The following is a 19398-nucleotide window of genomic DNA, read 5'->3' on the forward strand; positions in this document are numbered from 1 at the left end:
TTTTTTTAGTCAACTTTTATTAAAAATAAATGAAATCAGTGATTGCCACTAACAGTTTAATTACTTATCTACTCTGACTAGGCTGATCAACATTATTTCATTAACTTTTAATAAATGTTGTGCGGAGATAATGAGAAACTTGATATTTTATATGGCTAGTTTACTAAAATTAAGTTGAGGATTATGTCAGAGGAAAAATTGTGTAGAAAATGCCATATAAAAAAATAATCACATTTTGCCGCTTAACATTATAATACAGTATTAAGATGGTTATACTATTTGGATATATTAAAAGCAATTTAACAAATCTATAAGTAATATTTGTGTTAGAGATGTTACAATGAATTGAAGGTAATTTTTCCTTTAATTTTCATGATCAATATTTTAAAATAGATTACTTCTTCAAAGGAAAAATTAAGAAATGTTATCAGATTTTTTGTGTATTTGTTGTCATACATTGTTTTCAATGGAAACCCTGTGTGTCTGTTGGAAATATCAAAATGATGTGAAACTGATGAACATTCAATCTGATTATGTGTTTGTATGTCAGTTATGTTTTTGTTAAAATAAAAATTTTGTGCTGAATTCTGTGTTGAAAAATAGTTATACAAATATAAACAATTTCAGATCACAATTCTTAACTTTCTTTTGAAGAAGAGATGTATCTAGAAATAAAAAACACATCTACTGCTGAGCCGATTCATTGTGGCACAAACACAAATATTACTTATACATAACCATAATGCTTCAAACTTTCACACATTATATATATATTAAAGGATTTTATGTACATAACATTAAACTGTTATGCAATAATTATTATTATAATGATTTGCCTTGTTAAACATACTATTCAATATATCGTAGCTGTTGGAGTAAATCATTACTTAAACATTTTATGTTTAAAAAAGCTCAAAATATTCTAATCAGGATTGTTTAAGTTGGAAAGTAGAAATCAAAGTGTATAGGCAAATGCAGAGAGAGATTACTAGTGGCCATCCTAATAGCATGTGTTTGTATGTGTGCAGAGAGATTACTAGTGGCCATCCTAATAGCATGTGTTTGTATGTGTGCAGAGAGATTACTAGTGGCCATCCTAATAGCATGTGTTTGTATGTGTGCAGAGATTGCTATAAAAAAACTCTGGGAGTGTAGTGGTAAGGACACTTATTGATTAAAAGATGTCCAAAATACTTTAAAAGACACGAGATAAGCAGTGAAAATATTTGTCAACTTTAAATAAGTGCATTTTAACATTTTCTTTAAGAAAAGAGAAAAGAGTAAAAAATTAAAAAAAAAAAGTGTGGTTGATGCGGGCAAGAACACACAGCAATAGAAAACAAAAAATAAATGTCAAAGAAAAAGTTATTGATTAATCAAAATTTTTCTGTATGATATCATGTGAAAACAACTTAGCAAAGTAGCATCATAATGAAAGAACATAGGAACAAATTACAGATAAGAAAGAGGTCAAATAAAAACCAAGAATAAAAACCTTGTATGAAATCTTCAGGTAGTGTGTTAGAGAACAACAAAACACTAATTCTATTTTATTTATTTTTATTTATATATTTTATTTATTTTTATTTATATATTTTATTTATTTTCATGAAATGTGAAAAAAGAACAACTAAGTAGAGTTCTTTCAACAAGCATTAAGTTTCAATAAAATATTAAAAAATCAGTTCAGAAATAATTGTAATATTTTAACTACAAGTTGTGCTGATAATAACATGTCAACCATTTTTAATACATTTAGAAACTTATTAATATTACAGTGATATTTTTATAATTATTATCACATGAATTATGAAAAATTCATTGAAATTAATAAATGAAAACATATTTTACAGTATTTTTTTTTTGTATTTATATTATCACAAATTGATCATTAAATAAGATGCCTAATTGGATGTTTCATTGTTAACATTTGTAACAACATTTAGTTGCATTATAAACAACATAGTTAGATTAGTTTAGTAAACATTTCCAACCATTTAAAAACAAAAGGCATATCAATAAAATATGTAAATTTAACCTTATAAATTAACTGTATCTCTAAAACTAAAATTAAAAACAAAAGATTTTGAAAGTTAAATTTAATTATTGCACTATTGTTTGCCATTAAATTATTAATTAATGCTTAAGGTAATGTTTTAATCTTTAGCTTCCACAACTTTTCAATCTTGCTATAGATTTTAAAACCAGAAATGATTTTCTATTTGACTGTTTGAAGACTTCAAAATTCCTTTCAAATAATAAGAAAAAATTAAAATGGTTGACTTGTACATAACAAAATCCATTCTGGAGGATTACATTTTATAACCAAATTATTTTTCTTTTTATTAGTTTTGGAAAAGATTTGAAAATTTTTTTCCTAACTAATTTATGTCATTAAATTTCTGATTAATAGTAAATAAGAAAATGAAAATGAGTAATTATCAAAGTAAGAAACAGATAACTCACAATTTCATTAATATAGAGTTTTTTTTTTTAAATAGCTTTAAATGGAGAACTAAAGCGGTTAATGTTCAACCATTATTATGATTATGCCATTTTAAAAGCAACATGTCATTAGAGTAAAAACAAATTAAAAAAAAAAATTATAAATCTAAGTTATGTATGTTTTAATTTTTGTTAAGTTTTATAGTTTGAAATTTGATAGAAATTATTTATGTTTTTGTATTTTTGAGATATGTCATTATTATTGAAACCGTATTTTTGAGATATGTCATTATTATTCAAACCGTTGTCTTCATTGATGTGAATATTATTTTGACAGATATGTTCTCCAGTCTTAGGTGTATTGTTCATTTATGATAATGTTCTTGCAATATTTAAATATAATTGTCGTTTACTTACATTGAGATTTATGTTTTAAATTAATGAACACTTATCATGCATAACATGAGGGAACATTTGTAAAAAAAAAACTGCATAAAAAATACTGAACAACAGTCATTAAAGCACAGCAAAAATATGAATGTAAATTAAGGTTTAGTTGTATGTTATTTAAAACTTCAGAAATATTAGTTGTGATGAAAGCAATAGTTCAAAACAATTTTATGTAGGAAGATTGAGAGCAAATAAACAATAATTTGGATGTTAAACATTTTGGAGAATTTGGCTGAGTAATCGATTATCAGCATCCAAGTACAGAATTTTTTTAGAGTTATACATTTCCACTTGAGGATTACTCTTTTAGAATTCTTAGAATTTGTTAGTCTCTATACAAGATCACAAGAACCTAAAAACAGGAGAGAGAAAAAGAATGTAGATGCATTTTTTTTTTTTTTCAAAAGATGTATAGAAAAGAGCAAAAATATTTTTTGTAATGAATTTCATAGAAATATCCGTACTTTTCAATTTATAATCATTCGAAATTATTTTTGTCAGACATTTGAGGATGAGAAGATGCGTATTATGCAGACATTTTTCTTGCCAACATTTGTAACAACATTTGTTTTAGATGACATTTGTGATAACGTGGACTGAAATAGTTTGTTGCTATACATTGTTTCTGCCAATTCAAATCTGGATTTAAGTCGGCAAGCAACACCAATGTACACAGATAATCAGCCACAATTACATTTAGATAAACATCACTGTCAACCAATGAATTAAGACAGAGGATGATACATCAGTAGAAACGTTGCCAAAATAGAAATATTAATGTTGATGATGAGAAAGAAAAACAATGGAAATAATTCCAAATTAAAATTTAAGAAAAAAAAAAAAGTGGAAGTCCACACCAAGTTAAAATTGGATTGCTTTTCTTTTTAAAAGATTATATATATATATATATATATATATATATATATATATATATATATGAGACAATAATTTCATCAGTAAAGCTTTGAATTGTGACTGTAGACAAACCCACCCAATAAACAACTGAATGCCAATTTCTAAGAAAAGAAAAAAAAATAGCTTGTGATATGTACATTTTTTTCTGTAATTTTGCCAAAACATAATTGACTAACAAATTTGAATTTCTTCTAAATACAAGGAAAGGTAAGACTGTTTGGTAAGAGGATGTAAATATGTAAAGCTGTGCAATGTCCTAATTACTTCACAACAGTGGTAATACAGAAAACAACAGTCTGTGGATGACTACATTTGCTTCCCTCTAGTAAAAGAATATATGGTTACTATTTTGTTTAATGACTAAAAAAAAAAAAAAAAAATAAGGCATGATACTTTGTAAGAAGAACCGAGTTCTCTTGACAGTTGAGGCAAATGTAAACATATATAATTTCCCTTAATTTGTAATGAGAATGACAGCATTGCAGTAAGAAGTGTTTTTTTAAAATCTTTTTGAACCACTTGATCATTTGGCCATACAAAAGACTATGATATGACAAAACAGCCCTAGAGATAATATATATATATATATATATATATATATATATGTGTGTGTGTGTGTGTGTAGCTCAATTAATTTTTACAAGCAAAAATGCAAACATTTTTGTATGGATGTCTTGCCATATATATAGTTTCATGCAGCTAAGTTCTAATCATGTATTGAGCACTATTTAAGTAGATACTGCAGTATGTCTGTGTTATGTGATGCCCCAGCAGAGTACTTCATTATTAATTTTTTTTTAAAAAGAGCATAAAATGTATGTGTGTATAATAGAAGATCACAATATTTGTTTTATTTGTTTCAAATCCAAACAAAGGGGATCTTGGTCTCTTATGCCAGACTCTCTTCAGTCTCTGTTTGTTTATCTCCTTGGAAAGATTTAGGAAACCAACAAGTCCCCTTAATTTGGATTTGAAACTGACAGTACAGTTGTTGTCATGATTTTTAATGTTCTTGGTGTTTATTCTATAGAATAAAATTGAATCATCAACTGAAACATTGGAAAGATTTTGTTGTAGAGAGATAAGATAAGAATGGTTGTCTTCGTGTACAAGAATATAATTTTATTTTAAATCAAAATTACATGGGGAAATAAATAGCAAATAAATTTTAATTCTTAAAAATATGAATTTGTAGAAATAATTGCATTTTGTTTTGAAATTATGTTCACTTTTTGACATTCTGAGATATTTTATGGTGAATTGTGTTAAATAAAATAAAAATGTTTAAAATTCAATAAAAACTTAAGACAAACATGTTTTTTGTTCCCTTTTTGAAAATGTCACTTATTTCAGGATCTTTTTTATCAGGATGAAAAAACATCGTTAATAGATGAGAAAGTAGAAAATGCACTTGTGTTTTTGTAGCAGCATTAGGAATAAAAAAAAAGATTTCTCTTTCTTTACAATTATTTTTTTATTAGTCAAATTTTTAGCATGGCTACTCCAATTCTCAAACTCTTACTATTCTCCCTGCATTTTTATAAGTATTTTTTTTTCTTCATTTTACTCAATATTTGATAACATTATGCGTTTCAGTCATGTTCTTTATTAGATTACTTAGACTTATTATGCTAACATTTGAACACATTTGTGAATCTTCAATAATTTCAGAAATCACCTAACGTTGGAAAGGAGAAACTTATATCAAATAAGAAAATTTTTAAATAATTTATTAAAAAATTAATGAAAAATGCTTATAATAACAAATGAGAAAGGTTAAATTTATTTGTACTTTAATAAATTTGATTTTTTTTTAAATATAGCTGAATTTTAACAAATACTGTACAAAATCGGTTCCCACAGCAGGCAACCATCAAAATAAGTGTTGTTGTAGACAGAGGCAAATAACATGGCTGAAACACCAAGTCAAATAAAATAAGAAAAGAAAAACTACTTGAAACATTAAGTTTGAGGTGTTTAATGACTAAAAAAAAAAAAATAAATAAGGTTGCTTTGGATTTTAGCTTTAAAAGGTTGATAATCACTATTTTGTCATTTATTTTAGTTTAAAAGGAGAAAATAAATTGGCCGGATTTTACAGATAGAAGTGGCAAGAATTAGAAAAGAGGCAAAAGGAATGATTTGCCTTCTTTTTTTTTTAATACTAGAAAAAAATAAAGACTTTACTAAAAGATGAATGGTTAAAAAAAAAAAAAGTTAGAGAAAATGAATGAAATAAAAATTTGTATAATGAATGCAATTATTGAAAGGAAAATGATTGCATGTGTATATGAATGACCAATAAATTAATTCATAAATAAAGTCATGTGCATGTCTGAAAATAACACAGCTGATATTTTTATATAAAATAAGAAAAGAAACAATGAAATAAATAGAAAAGTGTGAGGAATAGAAAAAGGAAAGTGTGAGGAATAGAAAAAGGAAAGTGTGAGGAATAGAAAAAGGAAAGTGGGTGGAATAGAAAAAGGAAAGTGGGAGGAATAGAAAAAGGAAAGTGGGAGGAATAGAAAAAGGAAAGTGGGAGGAAGAGAAAAAGGAAAGTGGGAGGAAGAGAAAGAACCACCGGTTTTATTAGCCTGGCTGGCATTTTTTTTTTCATAAATGATTTTTGACTCTTAAAATGGAACAATGACAACAATGCTTATCTCGGCCCAGCATTTTGTGATAAAATATTTTGGGATGTTTTTGGTAACATAATTCAATTTATGTTATAAAGTGAAAAACAAGTGATAATTTGTTACCTTTTCCTAATTTAAATCAAAGAGGTCAAAGGGAGGGTCATACATAAAAGAAAACAATTTTTTTTAAACCTCAATAAAATACCGATTCATTACCTTAAAAGAAAAAGAAAGATAGGAAAAAAAATAAAGGGAAAAGAAAAAAAGTATCCCCAGAAAATCAAACCCCATGTAACCCTTCCCTGTTTTAAGTATTCAACTGCATCAAAAATCATTTGATCATCAATTATATATTACCATCATCGCCCAATGTGAGGATGAGGTTAATTCCTGCTCCTATCTGAAAGCACTGTCCATTGAAAATATCCGTATTGCTTTTTGAGTGACAGGCAACCAACAAAGTCAGGAAGTGGATGGGGTAGAAGTAAAATGCTGCCGTCCCTACACACACGACCTTCTACATTCTGTAGTGAGCTACTTTTGCCCCATTCGTTGCTCCTCACTCCCATGACTGGTAAAATAAAATATATCCAGATTCAGAATTCTTTTGCAAATCTGACGGAAGTCCATAAAAATCTTCTATTGTACTGGCATCAATTTTCTGAAATGAGAGAAAAAGAAAAAAGTTTTAATAAACAAAAATATAAAAGGCATGTCTGTCTCCATATTTTCAAACTGCATCTCTTCCGAAACTAAAAGTTGCAGAGCGGCGCTAGGGGCCTCAAATGATTGGAATTTTTTATGGACCGTTCTTTTATGCATCTTAAGCCGGTTAAAATAGTTTTTAAGAGGTCAAAATTGAAAAAATCGTTATACATTTTGTACATTCATCTTAATTTATTTTTAATCAGTTCATATGTGTGTCATGTTGGTACAGTGGTAACATCACCAGCTTTGAATGCTTTGTTTTTGTTTTTTGTTTCGATTCTAGCCGATGGCACTCAAAAAATTTTTTTTTTTAAACTTTTGAAATCTCAACTTTATAATAATATATACGAAATCTGGACAAATTCAAATATCATATTGAAACGTATTTTATGACTGGGCAAAGCCCCCCCCCCCACTAATAAACAATAATAATGATGATACTTATTCAACAATAATAAGGGTATTATTTGATTTATCTTTTCAAAGAATAGACTAACTTTCTATTTCTTTTTATGGTTAGTTATGAAGAGAAACTCAGAGAGCCTTCATGTGGAACCATTGTTGAGCACAAAAAAATCTACTATATAAAACTAGTCCTTTCTCCTAACATGTGATCTAGCTTAGAGCCACTGAGATCTCTCAGCCTCTGTCTCACTTCTTTATGTAAAAATAAGAATCTAAGCTTATGTAATTAGAGCCAAAATATTATTGATAACAGAATTCAAATAGCCAGAAAATCACTTTTATTCATTTGGGCCCAAAACCATAACACCCCTTTTTTTTTAAAGTTCAAGTGACCTTTGTCACGAGTGGTAATGAGGGTGTGATATTTGTGAGATATGGTACGAATATAAAGAATTAATTCTGTAGAGATAAAAAAATATATATATATATTTATTATATATTTACATTGAAGAATTACTTATTAAGACATTAATTAAAAGTCACTGTGCAACACATTCAGTCAAAAAATGTCGGCTAGTGTGTGACACAAGGGGCATAACTTGATTAGATTGTTTCTTTGAAATATTTGTCATTCATTCAAAATATTTGTGACCTTTGCAATGTTGTGCAGCCAAATCTCCATATTCTTATATTAAAGTCACTTTGTGTGTGTGAAAGTTTCTTCCTTATAGGTTCCAAATGGCCAAGCCTATCTTTTGCAAATTTCACACAAAGGTAATTCATATACCTGGCAGGGTTCTTAGATATATTTTGTACAGAAATTATCCGATGAAAATCGAAAAAATCCGATCTTAAAAAATAGTCTTTCCCTTTTATAGATAAAAAATAATTTTTACAGGGGAACATTTTACATTAAACCAACCAAGTGAGATAAAATCTCAGCAAATCATTTCTTCTTAAAAAGATTTATTATTTTCATCTGGAGATATATATATATATATATATATATATATATAGCTGAGTGGTAGAACATTCAACTACAGATCGAATGTTTCCACGTTCAAGCCTAGGTGTACTTCACCATTTTATATTCATTTTATATTCATTTTATATTCATTTTTACGTTCAATTTATATTCATTTTTACGTTCAATTTATATTCATTTTTACGTTCAATTTATATTCATTTTTACGTTCAATTTACTATAAAAGAAGAGGTACTATTTAAAATTGCCAAAAATCATTTATTTGTTTGCATTAAAACTAAGCATTAATCAAAAGTGACTCTTCCAGTACATTCATCATCAAGCCCAAATATCAGCTGACGTGGTAAACAAACACAAATGGAATTTCATGAATGCCATTATCATTTAAAAATTTTTTTTGTGAGTCCACTGGGCAAATTATTCATCGCAATATAACAATCAACAGAGGATTGATTCTATAATAATACATATGCAATCTGCATAAATTAAAATATCATGTTTAAGCGTATTGTATGACTGGGCAATGCCAGGTGTTCAGCTAGTCATAATATAAATCATGAGAAAAAAAAAAAAAATATTAGTTTTTGCGATTTTTGGTGAATCAAATAATTTACTGTATTTTAAGTCATTCATTAATCTCAACATCATTTTTTTTTACAAAAAAAAATGAAATAAAACAATTATAAAACAGTTATAAAACATTTATCAATTACTATTAAAAAAAAAATCCAAAGCTGTCAAATTAGTTTATTTTCAAACTTACAAACTTATATTCAATAATGTCTGAAAATTAGAATTTTATCTCAAATCTATTTGTCAATAAAATAAATATACAAAAATTCAATATTACTAGGTATGAAATATTTTTTATATATGCTGGAGCTTAATATTGCTTCAGGAATAAAAAGAAAAATGATTTTAATATTGCTTCAGGAATAAAAAGAAAAATGATTTTAATATTGCTTCAGGAATAAAAAGAAAAATGATTTTAATATTGCTTCAGGAATAAAAAGAAAAATGATTTTAATATTGCTTCAGGAATAAAAAGAAAAATGATTTTAATATTGCTGTTAAAGAGAAGAGCAACTTACATCAACAATATCATCATCAAAAAGCAACCAAAATCCATGGCTTTTTACAATGCTAATATAATGTCCTCTGTTGGGGCCACTGCCACAGTGGATGACCACAGCAACCAGATCATACAGACGGTAAGGATTATAAGCATCATCTGACTAAAGAGAAATTGAAATTTATTCACATTTAATGTAAGACACTTAAAATTTATTTTTTTAAATTAAATTAAATCTTAAATTAAAAATCCAACATATCTGCCTACATTTGCAGAGAGAAAAAGAAAGCAAACTAGAGGTGGGTAAGAGTAACTAAATTTGTAGAAAAAGAGTCGAGTGTAACAACTGGTAGTTTGAGAGATCATAACCAATTTGTGTGCAAGACAATGATGATGGATGAGAATTCAGATATGGAAAAAAATATTTTGGTCACAAAACTATGAAGTCGTTCAGAAACTTTGTTGTGATACTATTTGATCATATGGTGAAGCAGGTGCTAGTCTGATTAAAAGAATTAAAAGTGGACAAATAAATTGAGGGAACTTGTATTATTAAGCAGCAGAGTGTTATCACAGTCAACCGAGGCAAGAGTCTTTCAGGCATGTACAAACAGTGTGATCATGCATGAGAAACATGGCCAGTGAGAGTTTTGAATGTGTGTTGCATAGAGAGAAATGATATAAGAAAAAGTTTGGTGGATGTACAATGCGAGTCGTAAAGACAGGCTTAATTCTGATGATTGGCAGTATAGTAACAGGAGACTTTCCTGGTATGGCCACTTAAAAATTGGGTAAGTGGATGCAGAACAGTTGAGGTAGCAAGGTCAGTTGACAGGCAAAGTCCAAGGAAAACATAGGAGAGAGTTTTGATGGACTCAAGAGAAAGTGGGATAAAAATAAAGACCTAACTAGAGATAGGTTAGTTTGGAAGTCATTTTTTAAAAGCTGTGAAGCACACACTAATATGTAAAATGGACATTCAACTGAATATGATGAGCTACCTTGAAAAAGTCTTTTAACAGAAATGATAAAATGTTCATGAACAAATGCTTTTTTTTCTTCATACATATACACTTTTTTCATAAGTGCCAATCAAAATCATTGAATATTTCACAGAAGTTCTCCAAATATGTAATTTGGTGCCGGTGGTATGTGTGTGCATGTGTGTAATGCATTCGGCTCAGAGTATGATTTAAGATTCCATAAAGATGTGTGAGAACACATTGGATAAAATGACAAAAAACAGACAAACACATGAATATAGTTACAACAAGCAATTTAATATAATGCAGTACAATAAAAATATCTAAATAATGGTATACATAATAAGAGTTTGGTGATATGAGAAAGAATCTTAAAATTTTTCAATCTGACTAAAAATGATAATAATTATGTGTGTGAATGAATGATATACCATAAGTTATTTTGAGAGCCATGTTCCATCTATAAAAGATGTTTACCATGTGCAGGTCAATCCCAAAAGCTTTAAATAAAGTCATTATGCTCAGAAATTCAAACAACTCTTCTCAGAGTACTCTCATTGCATGATGGAAAAGAACCACCATGAATACTTGAGACACCCGACTGAAATTCATTCTCTGGAAACCAAAGTCTGATAAACGTTACACTCCTGACCGCATCCACCCAGCTGTGATTAGAGTTCTTGCACCAATCCTGGTGCACTCTTTAGCAAACCTTTTCTCTCACTTGAAGGAGGTGTGGTAATGAATGACTGGAGATTAGTGATCATATGCCCAATATTCAAGAAAGTCAGCAAGGAAGAGTATCTGAATTATCAACCTGTCAAGGTCACTTCCATTATCTTCAAGGTCATGGAAACCATTCTTAAATAGGCAATCATGAACTAAAACTAAAAGATCTTGTTAATGTTGTGATGCAGAAATATCATTGTCTCCAATGATATTTCTGCATCACAACATTAACAGGATCTTTTAGTAGTGGTGGGACGATTAATCAGAATTGGAAATCGTAAGAATCATGTATGTTTTTTTAGGGGGGAGGGATCGGAATCACATCGTTAAAAAATACCTTACATTTACGATTCTCTTATATTTTTAAGTTGAACTGTTTGTTTGAAGTGAGATTAATGCTCGCAAAAAATTATGATAAAAACGTCATAGAACTTTTCATAACATATTTAATATGATGTATAAGAATTTTATTAACTACTTTAAAGGTAATCTTTATTTATCTTAATGAATTTCAAAATTTCTTTGAATTTTTTTCTTTCTTTAATTCTTTCAAATAAAAATTAAAAAATTTTTATTTACTTTTAGCTTAACTTGTTATTATATTTCACCATTTCGTTGTTTAGTAATAAATGCTTCTTTACATTAAAAATCGACCTTGTGGCGAGGCAAGTAAATAGGAAGTAATATGGCGTCTGAAAAACATTTTTCGACAACCATAAAAGCATTACAATACATTTAAACCCTGAAGAATTTCCGCCATGTGCACTTGCTGTTCTAAGTTAACTAGCCACTACGTGTGTTTCAAACTTAAAAAAAAAAAAAAAAAAAAAAGAAAAAAAAGTGCGTTAAAATAGTAAAAACACTAAAGCTTTTTTCGTTTTAGAAAGGAGGTTTCAGGCGCCCCTATTATCCTAAAGAACTAGCTATGTAAACACTGCAATATTTTTCAATAATTATTTTTAAAAAAATTCTTTATAATTAATTTTTATTTAAAATTAAGAAATTATTTTCTAAAATAAGCTTCACCGATTTTTGTTATTATGATTTTATCTGTTTTTTTTTTTCTTTTGGATGGATTTTTTTTTTGCCGGAGTTTATGTAATTATTAACAAGAAAATTGGTGAAAGTCAAAATGGAGTCCACTGTATTTTTAAATATTATTTTCAAGTTTAATTAAAGTTTTACGATACCCTTTTCTTATCATTGTTTTTGTATTCTTTTGTTATTTTTATTTATTTTTTTTTGCCGGATTTAACAAACAAACAAAATGAAAGCAAAACAAAATCAAAAAAATTTGTTGCTTATGCACTTATGTTACTGTTATTTTTTTTTAATGGTTTAACTGCCTCGCCCAATGTTTGAAGAGTTTCTAATTGTTTTTTAAAGGAAAATTGGTGAAAGTCCAAATTAGCACTTGTGGCAATAAACAAAAATAAACAAAAAGTTTTAGCATGTACGTACCTATTATGGAATGTCGTAGATCGAAACACAGTGAAATGTTGTTTGGTACTAGTGCACTTATTGATCCGCGCTATTTTAAAATAGTACTTTCAAGTTTAATTAAAGTTTTACAATACTTGTTCTTATTAAATTGTTAGGTGATAGTACAGAATAGGTACATAACACCCTCCCGTCCCCATGTTAAGAATGGCTTTCTAAATAATGTCATTATTTCAGCACGGCTCAATAAGTGCAGGAGTACTTATTTTCTTGAATTAAATAAAAACTACTCGACGAGAACACTACAGTTTTTGTTTTAATAATTATTTTTTATTCAAAAATAAAGAATAAAAATTTCAATTGTTCAAATCATGTTCTTTCCCAAAACTTATTGGAATTTTTTTTTTAATTACCATATTTTTCATGAACATGCTCTAAAAATGTTTCAAAATTATCTAATATTTGTTCACTTTTCATGTTATAAGCCTCTCTATACATGGCCTCATCGACATGAGACCATTTCATTTTTCCTACTGATCCTGATATGTATTTCAGTCTTCTTTTAATACGAGACCAGTAGGCTTCAATATTTTTGGTGCAAACACCAGTCAGCAGATCCACAAAATTTTGTGAATGGTTTATAGTTTTGTGAATATAATTAAACTTAAATAATATTTTAAAATAGCGCAGATTCTATTTTGACTTTCATCAATTTTCCTGTTAATAATTATATAAACTCCGGCAGAAAAAAAAAATCCATCTCCCCCCCCCCCAAAAAAAAACAAACAAAAAAAAAAACAGATAAAATCATAACAAAAATCATGCGCAAATTTCAAGCCAAAATAAAATAAAAAAAAAAACAAAAAAAAAACTAGGTCACACACACAAAAATTCTTTCCTTGTAAAAATAATAACTTCTCCCTCAGTCGAACAACATATAAAACATCGGAGCTGATGCATATTTCGCTTCAGGGGTAGCATTTGTGTACGCCCACCTTTTTTCTTTATATTTTTTAATATACAAAATAACTCCTGAAATTGATTGTTATTAATTTCATGGTGCATGTTTAATTCATGCTTAAAATATTTGTTTTCAGTGAAAGAAATTTTACAAAAAAAAAAAAAAAAAAAAAAATCAAATCGTTTTCGAAATTCCCTTAATTGTATTTCCACTTTTTTGCTGTACAAAATTTTTTCGCTACACAAAAGTTCCGATTAAATAATGGTATATTTCAAAACAACAATTCCACAGGAATCTGAATCAGAATCATACTTGGTATCGGAATCGTTAATCAACATTTTCTTGGAATCGGAATTGCAAAAAATTTAGGAATCGTCCCAACACTATCTTTTAGATACAAATCTAATCTGATGCTCATGGAGGGATCAGCAAGATGAAAAATGAAAGTGCAGATATATTGTTCTTGGATTTTTCCAAAGCAGTTGTTAATTACTCTCTATTTCTTTGAAAGTTCTATTCATGCAAATCCTTCATCCTTTGATAATAAAAAAATCAGGTCATTCCTTCACCAACATATTTTTCATGTCAAACTGACTGCTTGTCTTTCCACGAGGGGAATGTATATAGTAGCATGCTTTAAGGAACTGTTCTGGGTCCAGTTCTGTTTCTCTTGCATGCCAATTATTTGCTAAAAATCTATCCTTTTGAAGACAACGTAAACTTGGCATCAGCTAGAAGCAACAGCGATCAACTTCATAAAAATCAACAAAATTTTGTCCTTATCTGTGAACTTTGTAAATGCAGTCATCTTTCTATCAGCTCTGTCTGTCTAATCATCAGTTTTCCAGCTTAACCACTCAACATCATTAATGCAAAGGACCTTGGTACAGTTGTGAACAAACTAACACAGATGATGAGCAAAGCCATTGATTAGATGATATACTCAAGAATAATCTGTGTAGGGGACCAAAAGTATTGTTAGAAAAGATCTTCTGATAGGAAGATGACTGCATTTACAAAGTTCACAGATGTGACATGGCATTTCATCAACTGCCACTTTGTTCTTGGAGAGCTATTCAGTTATAGTACCTCTTCTCCAGTGGGTTGTACAACAAGAATTGGGTGGTTTTACTCACACCTCTTCACCAACCATGATTTCTGCTTGTGCTTGTTCCACTATCTGTGACGGTCAGCGGATGTCGCCATTCGTATGTAAAAACTTCCAGATGGAAAGACATAACATCATCCACCAAAACTTCTTCCACTGGCCCCCTTTCTATAAACACCTCCTCAACAATTCTCTTCACCTGTTTGTTCTGATTTTTCACCATATTGCTACTCTCCCAGGGCCACAGTCGATCATAATCAGATATAGTTCATATTGATAATACATGATATTAATGGCCAGTTGTTGCCAATTTTCTGCAACATGCAATTCACATTTTTCATGTTTAGCTGACGCAGGGTCAATTGATTGACATTCCCTGTTGCAATATTTTTTTTACTACTAATGGGGTATGGTCCCTGACGGTTGGGAGATTCTATTTATAAATGCTGCTGCTAGGAACTGACGAATCAAATTAATTTACGTTCTGCTACCAACCAATCAGAAACCAGAATTGCTCCATAAAAATTAAACCTTTACTTTAGCAACGTTGCATATGTTTTCTTCGTGTCAACACGGGAAAAATCTTTTGCTCTTTGACTACAAAATTATAAAGTCTGAGAACTCATCGCCAGGACTTGTATAGAACAACTAACCATCGTGAATTGTTCTGAAACTAAAAATGGTTTTCAACTCAAGATTCCTTACATTGCTGCATTACCTTATGAGCATTTTCTATTGTGATGTGCAGATTCATTTTTACCTTATGAGCATTTTCTATTGTGATGTGCAGATTCATTTTTACCTTATGAGCATTTTCTATTGTGATGTACAGATTCATTTTTACCTTATGAGCATTTTCTATTGTGATGTGCAGATTCATTTTTACCTTATGAGCATTTTCTATTGTGATGTGCAGATTCATTTTTACCTTATGAGCATTTTCTATTGTGATGTGCAGATTCATTTTTACCTTATGAGCATTTTCTATTGTGATGTGCAGATTCATTTTTACCTTATGAGCATTTTCTATTGTGATGTGCAGATTCATTTTTACCTTATGAGCATTTTCTATTGTGATGTGCAGATTCATTTTTACCTTATGAGCATTTTCTATTGTGATGTGCAGATTCATTTTTACCTTATGAGCATTTTCTATTGTGATGTGCAGATTCATTTTTACCTTATGAGCATTTTCTATTGTGATGTGCAGATTCATTTTTACCTTATGAGCATTTTCTATTGTGATGTGCAGATTCATTTTTACCTTATGAGCATTTTCTATTGTGATGTGCAGATTCATTTTTACCTTATGAGCATTTTCTATTGTGATGTGCAGATTCATTTTTACCTTATGAGCATTTTCTATTGTGATGTGCAGATTCATTTTTACCTTATGAGCATTTTCTATTGTGATGTGCAGATTCATTTTTACCTTATGAGCATTTTCTATTGTGATGTGCAGATTCATTTTTACCTTATGAGCATTTTCTATTGTGATGTGCAGATTCATTTTTACCTTATGAGCATTTTCTATTGTGATGTGCAGATTCATTTTTACCTTATGAGCATTTTCTATTGTGATGTGCAGATTCATTTTTACCTTATGAGCATTTTCTATTGTGATGTGCAGATTCATTTTTACCTTATGAGCATTTTCTATTGTGATGTGCAGATTCATTTTTACCTTATGAGCATTTTCTATTGTGATGTGCAGATTCATTTTTACCTTATGAGCATTTTCTATTGTGATGTGCAGATTCATTTTTACCTTATGAGCATTTTCTATTGTGATGTGCAGATTCATTTTTACCTTATGAGCATTTTCTATTGTGATGTGCAGATTCATTTTTACCTTATGAGCATTTTCTATTGTGATGTGCAGATTCATTTTTACCTTATGAGCATTTTCTATTGTGATGTGCAGATTCATTTTTACCTGATGAGCATTTTCTATTGTGATGTGCAGATTCATTTTTACCTTATGAGCATTTTCTATTGTGATGTGCAGATTCATTTTTACCTTATGAGCATTTTCTATTGTGATGTGCAGATTCATTTTTACCTTATGAGCATTTTCTATTGTGATGTGCAGATTCATTTTTACCTTATGAGCATTTTCTATTGTGATGTGCAGATTCATTTTTACCTTATGAGCATTTTCTATTGTGATGTGCAGATTCATTTTTACCTTATGAGCATTTTCTATTGTGATGTGCAGATTCATTTTTACCTTATGAGCATTTTCTATTGTGATGTGCAGATTCATTTTTACCTGATGAGCATTTTCTATTGTGATGTGCAGATTCATTTTTACCTTATGAGCATTTTCTATTGTGATGTGCAGATTCATTTTTACCTTATGAGCATTTTCTATTGTGATGTGCAGATTCATTTTTACCTTATGAGCATTTTCTATTGTGATGTGCAGATTCATTTTTACCTTATGAGCATTTTCTATTGTGATGTGCAGATTCATTTTTACCTTATGAGCATTTTCTATTGTGATGTGCAGATTCATTTTTACCTTATGAGCATTTTCTATTGTGATGTGCAGATTCATTTTTACCTTATGAGCATTTTCTATTGTGATGTGCAGATTCATTTTTACCTTATGAGCATTTTCTATTGTGATGTGCAGATTCATTTTTACCTTATGAGCATTTTCTATTGTGATGTGCAGATTCATTTTTACCTTATGAGCATTTTCTATTGTGATGTGCAGATTCATTTTTACCTTATGAGCATTTTCTATTGTGATGTGCAGATTCATTTTTACCTTATGAGCATTTTCTATTGTGATGTGCAGATCCATTTTTACCTTATGAGCATTTTCTATTGTGATGTGCAGATTCATTTTTACCTTATGAGCATTTTCTATTGTGATGTGCAGATTCATTTTTACCTTATGAGCATTTTCTATTGTGATGTGCAGATTCATTTTTCTTGCTAGATATAGAGTTTGTTTCTTTCCGAAATGATGCATCTTATTTCTGCTGCATATACGTCCAATTCTCCAGGCCAGGTAACTCTATGCTTATTGTATGCCTCAAAAACGCTCTTTGAAAATGTGGTCTTTAATCTGTTCTCGATACTTTCAGTATCAGTCTGGTCTGTCATTCCCATTTCCAGGTAGACCACTAGCGCATTCCCATCCAAATACATTGGAATCAATGTTGCTTATTAAGCCACGCGACCACATCACCTTCTCCAATGAATGGCCTCAGAATGTCACTGCTTAACCTTAATCATTCTCCCATTTTCTCCATTGGCCGAAATAGCTTGTGGTTAAGAAATGTTAACACACTGCTGCAAAAACCGCATTACTCCAAATCTTTATGTTCTGTTGTAAAAACTTGTTCCACTGACATCCAAATCAATAATGCTGTCTCTAAAAATCAGGCCTTTTCTATTCAACCAGAAGCATCTCATTTGCATGTCATGTGACAACATTACAAACATATAAAGAGAAAGGTGGCCATTTTTTTTTTCTTGTCTACATGACACTCCACAGACTGCACACAAACAGGTTTGTCCTAATTTTTAATCACATATTTTTTGTATATATATTTAATTTTTTTAATTTGGCATCTATCAATTTTATTAATTTTTATTTAAAAAAATTAAATACATTCGTTACGGATATGCATAGAAAATATCTGTAAATTAGAATCAGGCTTCAAAAAATTTATTTTTAATTAATGCCTATTCGAAGAATGAGATTTCATTTGTCTGTTTATTCATGCTATATTTGTCTCTGACATGGCAGTTAGGACAATTTTTGTAAGTAATAAAATCAATTAAATTAAAAAAAATACCAGAAAATTGCTAAAAATAAATTACATATAATGGATTAGAAAGAAGACAAAAAAATTAGAAACATTCAAGTTTTGTGTTAAATTAATGCAATGTTGAATAGAGATATTTCTCTCATCCAATAAAATGTTGATACGGAATAAGATACTTACTGTATTAAATAGTCGTAATTCCAATGGGAACACAACCCTGTAGGAGAGCTTTGTATATCGATTTAATTGTTCCATATATTTGAAACGTTTCAAATGCAATGCAAGAATCTGAGGTAATTTTTTTACTCTCATTCTGAAAAATAAAATTAAATTCACTATCAATAGTCTAAACAATCCATGAAACTGAATAAATCATATTTGTATGTCTCACTTAAATCTAAAAACCCATATCTGTATGTCACACTTAAATCTACAAACACATATTTGTATGTCACACTTAAATCTACAAACACATATTTGTATGTCACACTTAAATCTACAAACCCATGCGAGATATTAGCAAAACAGTATATTTTAGCATAAACGCAAGGAGGTTAAATTTACCTAAAGCATCAGTCATGGTGAATTCTATAACTGATAACATGATTTTTTTTTTAATATTTATTATAAATTAACAATTTGTGAGTTAGTAATCAGCCATTTGCTTTGGCCAGGATACCAATCATTTTATTAAATAAAATCAATGAAAATAATTAAGTAGTGTGCTCACATTTTGTTTATAAACCAAATATTCTATAAAATAGAAGAAATTT

At 29.2% G+C, this 19398-nt stretch overlaps 1 protein-coding gene across 4 annotated transcripts in view; it reads right to left on the reverse strand.

Moving 5' to 3' along the window:
- Positions 1–5844: 5844 nt before the first annotated feature.
- The window catches only part of LOC145292001 (ubiquitin carboxyl-terminal hydrolase 46-like), a 184516-nt gene continuing 170962 nt past the window's right edge, over positions 5845–19398 (reverse strand). For all 4 annotated transcript variants that reach the window (XM_080137982.1, XM_080137983.1, XM_080137980.1 and 1 more), the window contains exons 7-9: positions 18806–18938; positions 9639–9782; positions 5845–7110 (exon numbers count right to left, since the gene is read on the reverse strand). In XM_080137982.1, coding sequence (XP_079994108.1) covers positions 7009–7110; positions 9639–9782; positions 18806–18938 — 379 coding nt within the window. In that variant the 3' untranslated portion in view covers positions 5845–7008. The remainder of the gene's footprint in view (positions 7111–9638; positions 9783–18805; positions 18939–19398) is intronic.

Source organism: Euprymna scolopes, chromosome 13, assembly GCF_053919585.1.
Source record: "Euprymna scolopes isolate OS-2025 chromosome 13, ASM5391958v1, whole genome shotgun sequence".
NCBI classification, from domain to species: Eukaryota; Metazoa; Mollusca; class Cephalopoda; order Sepiida; family Sepiolidae; genus Euprymna; species Euprymna scolopes.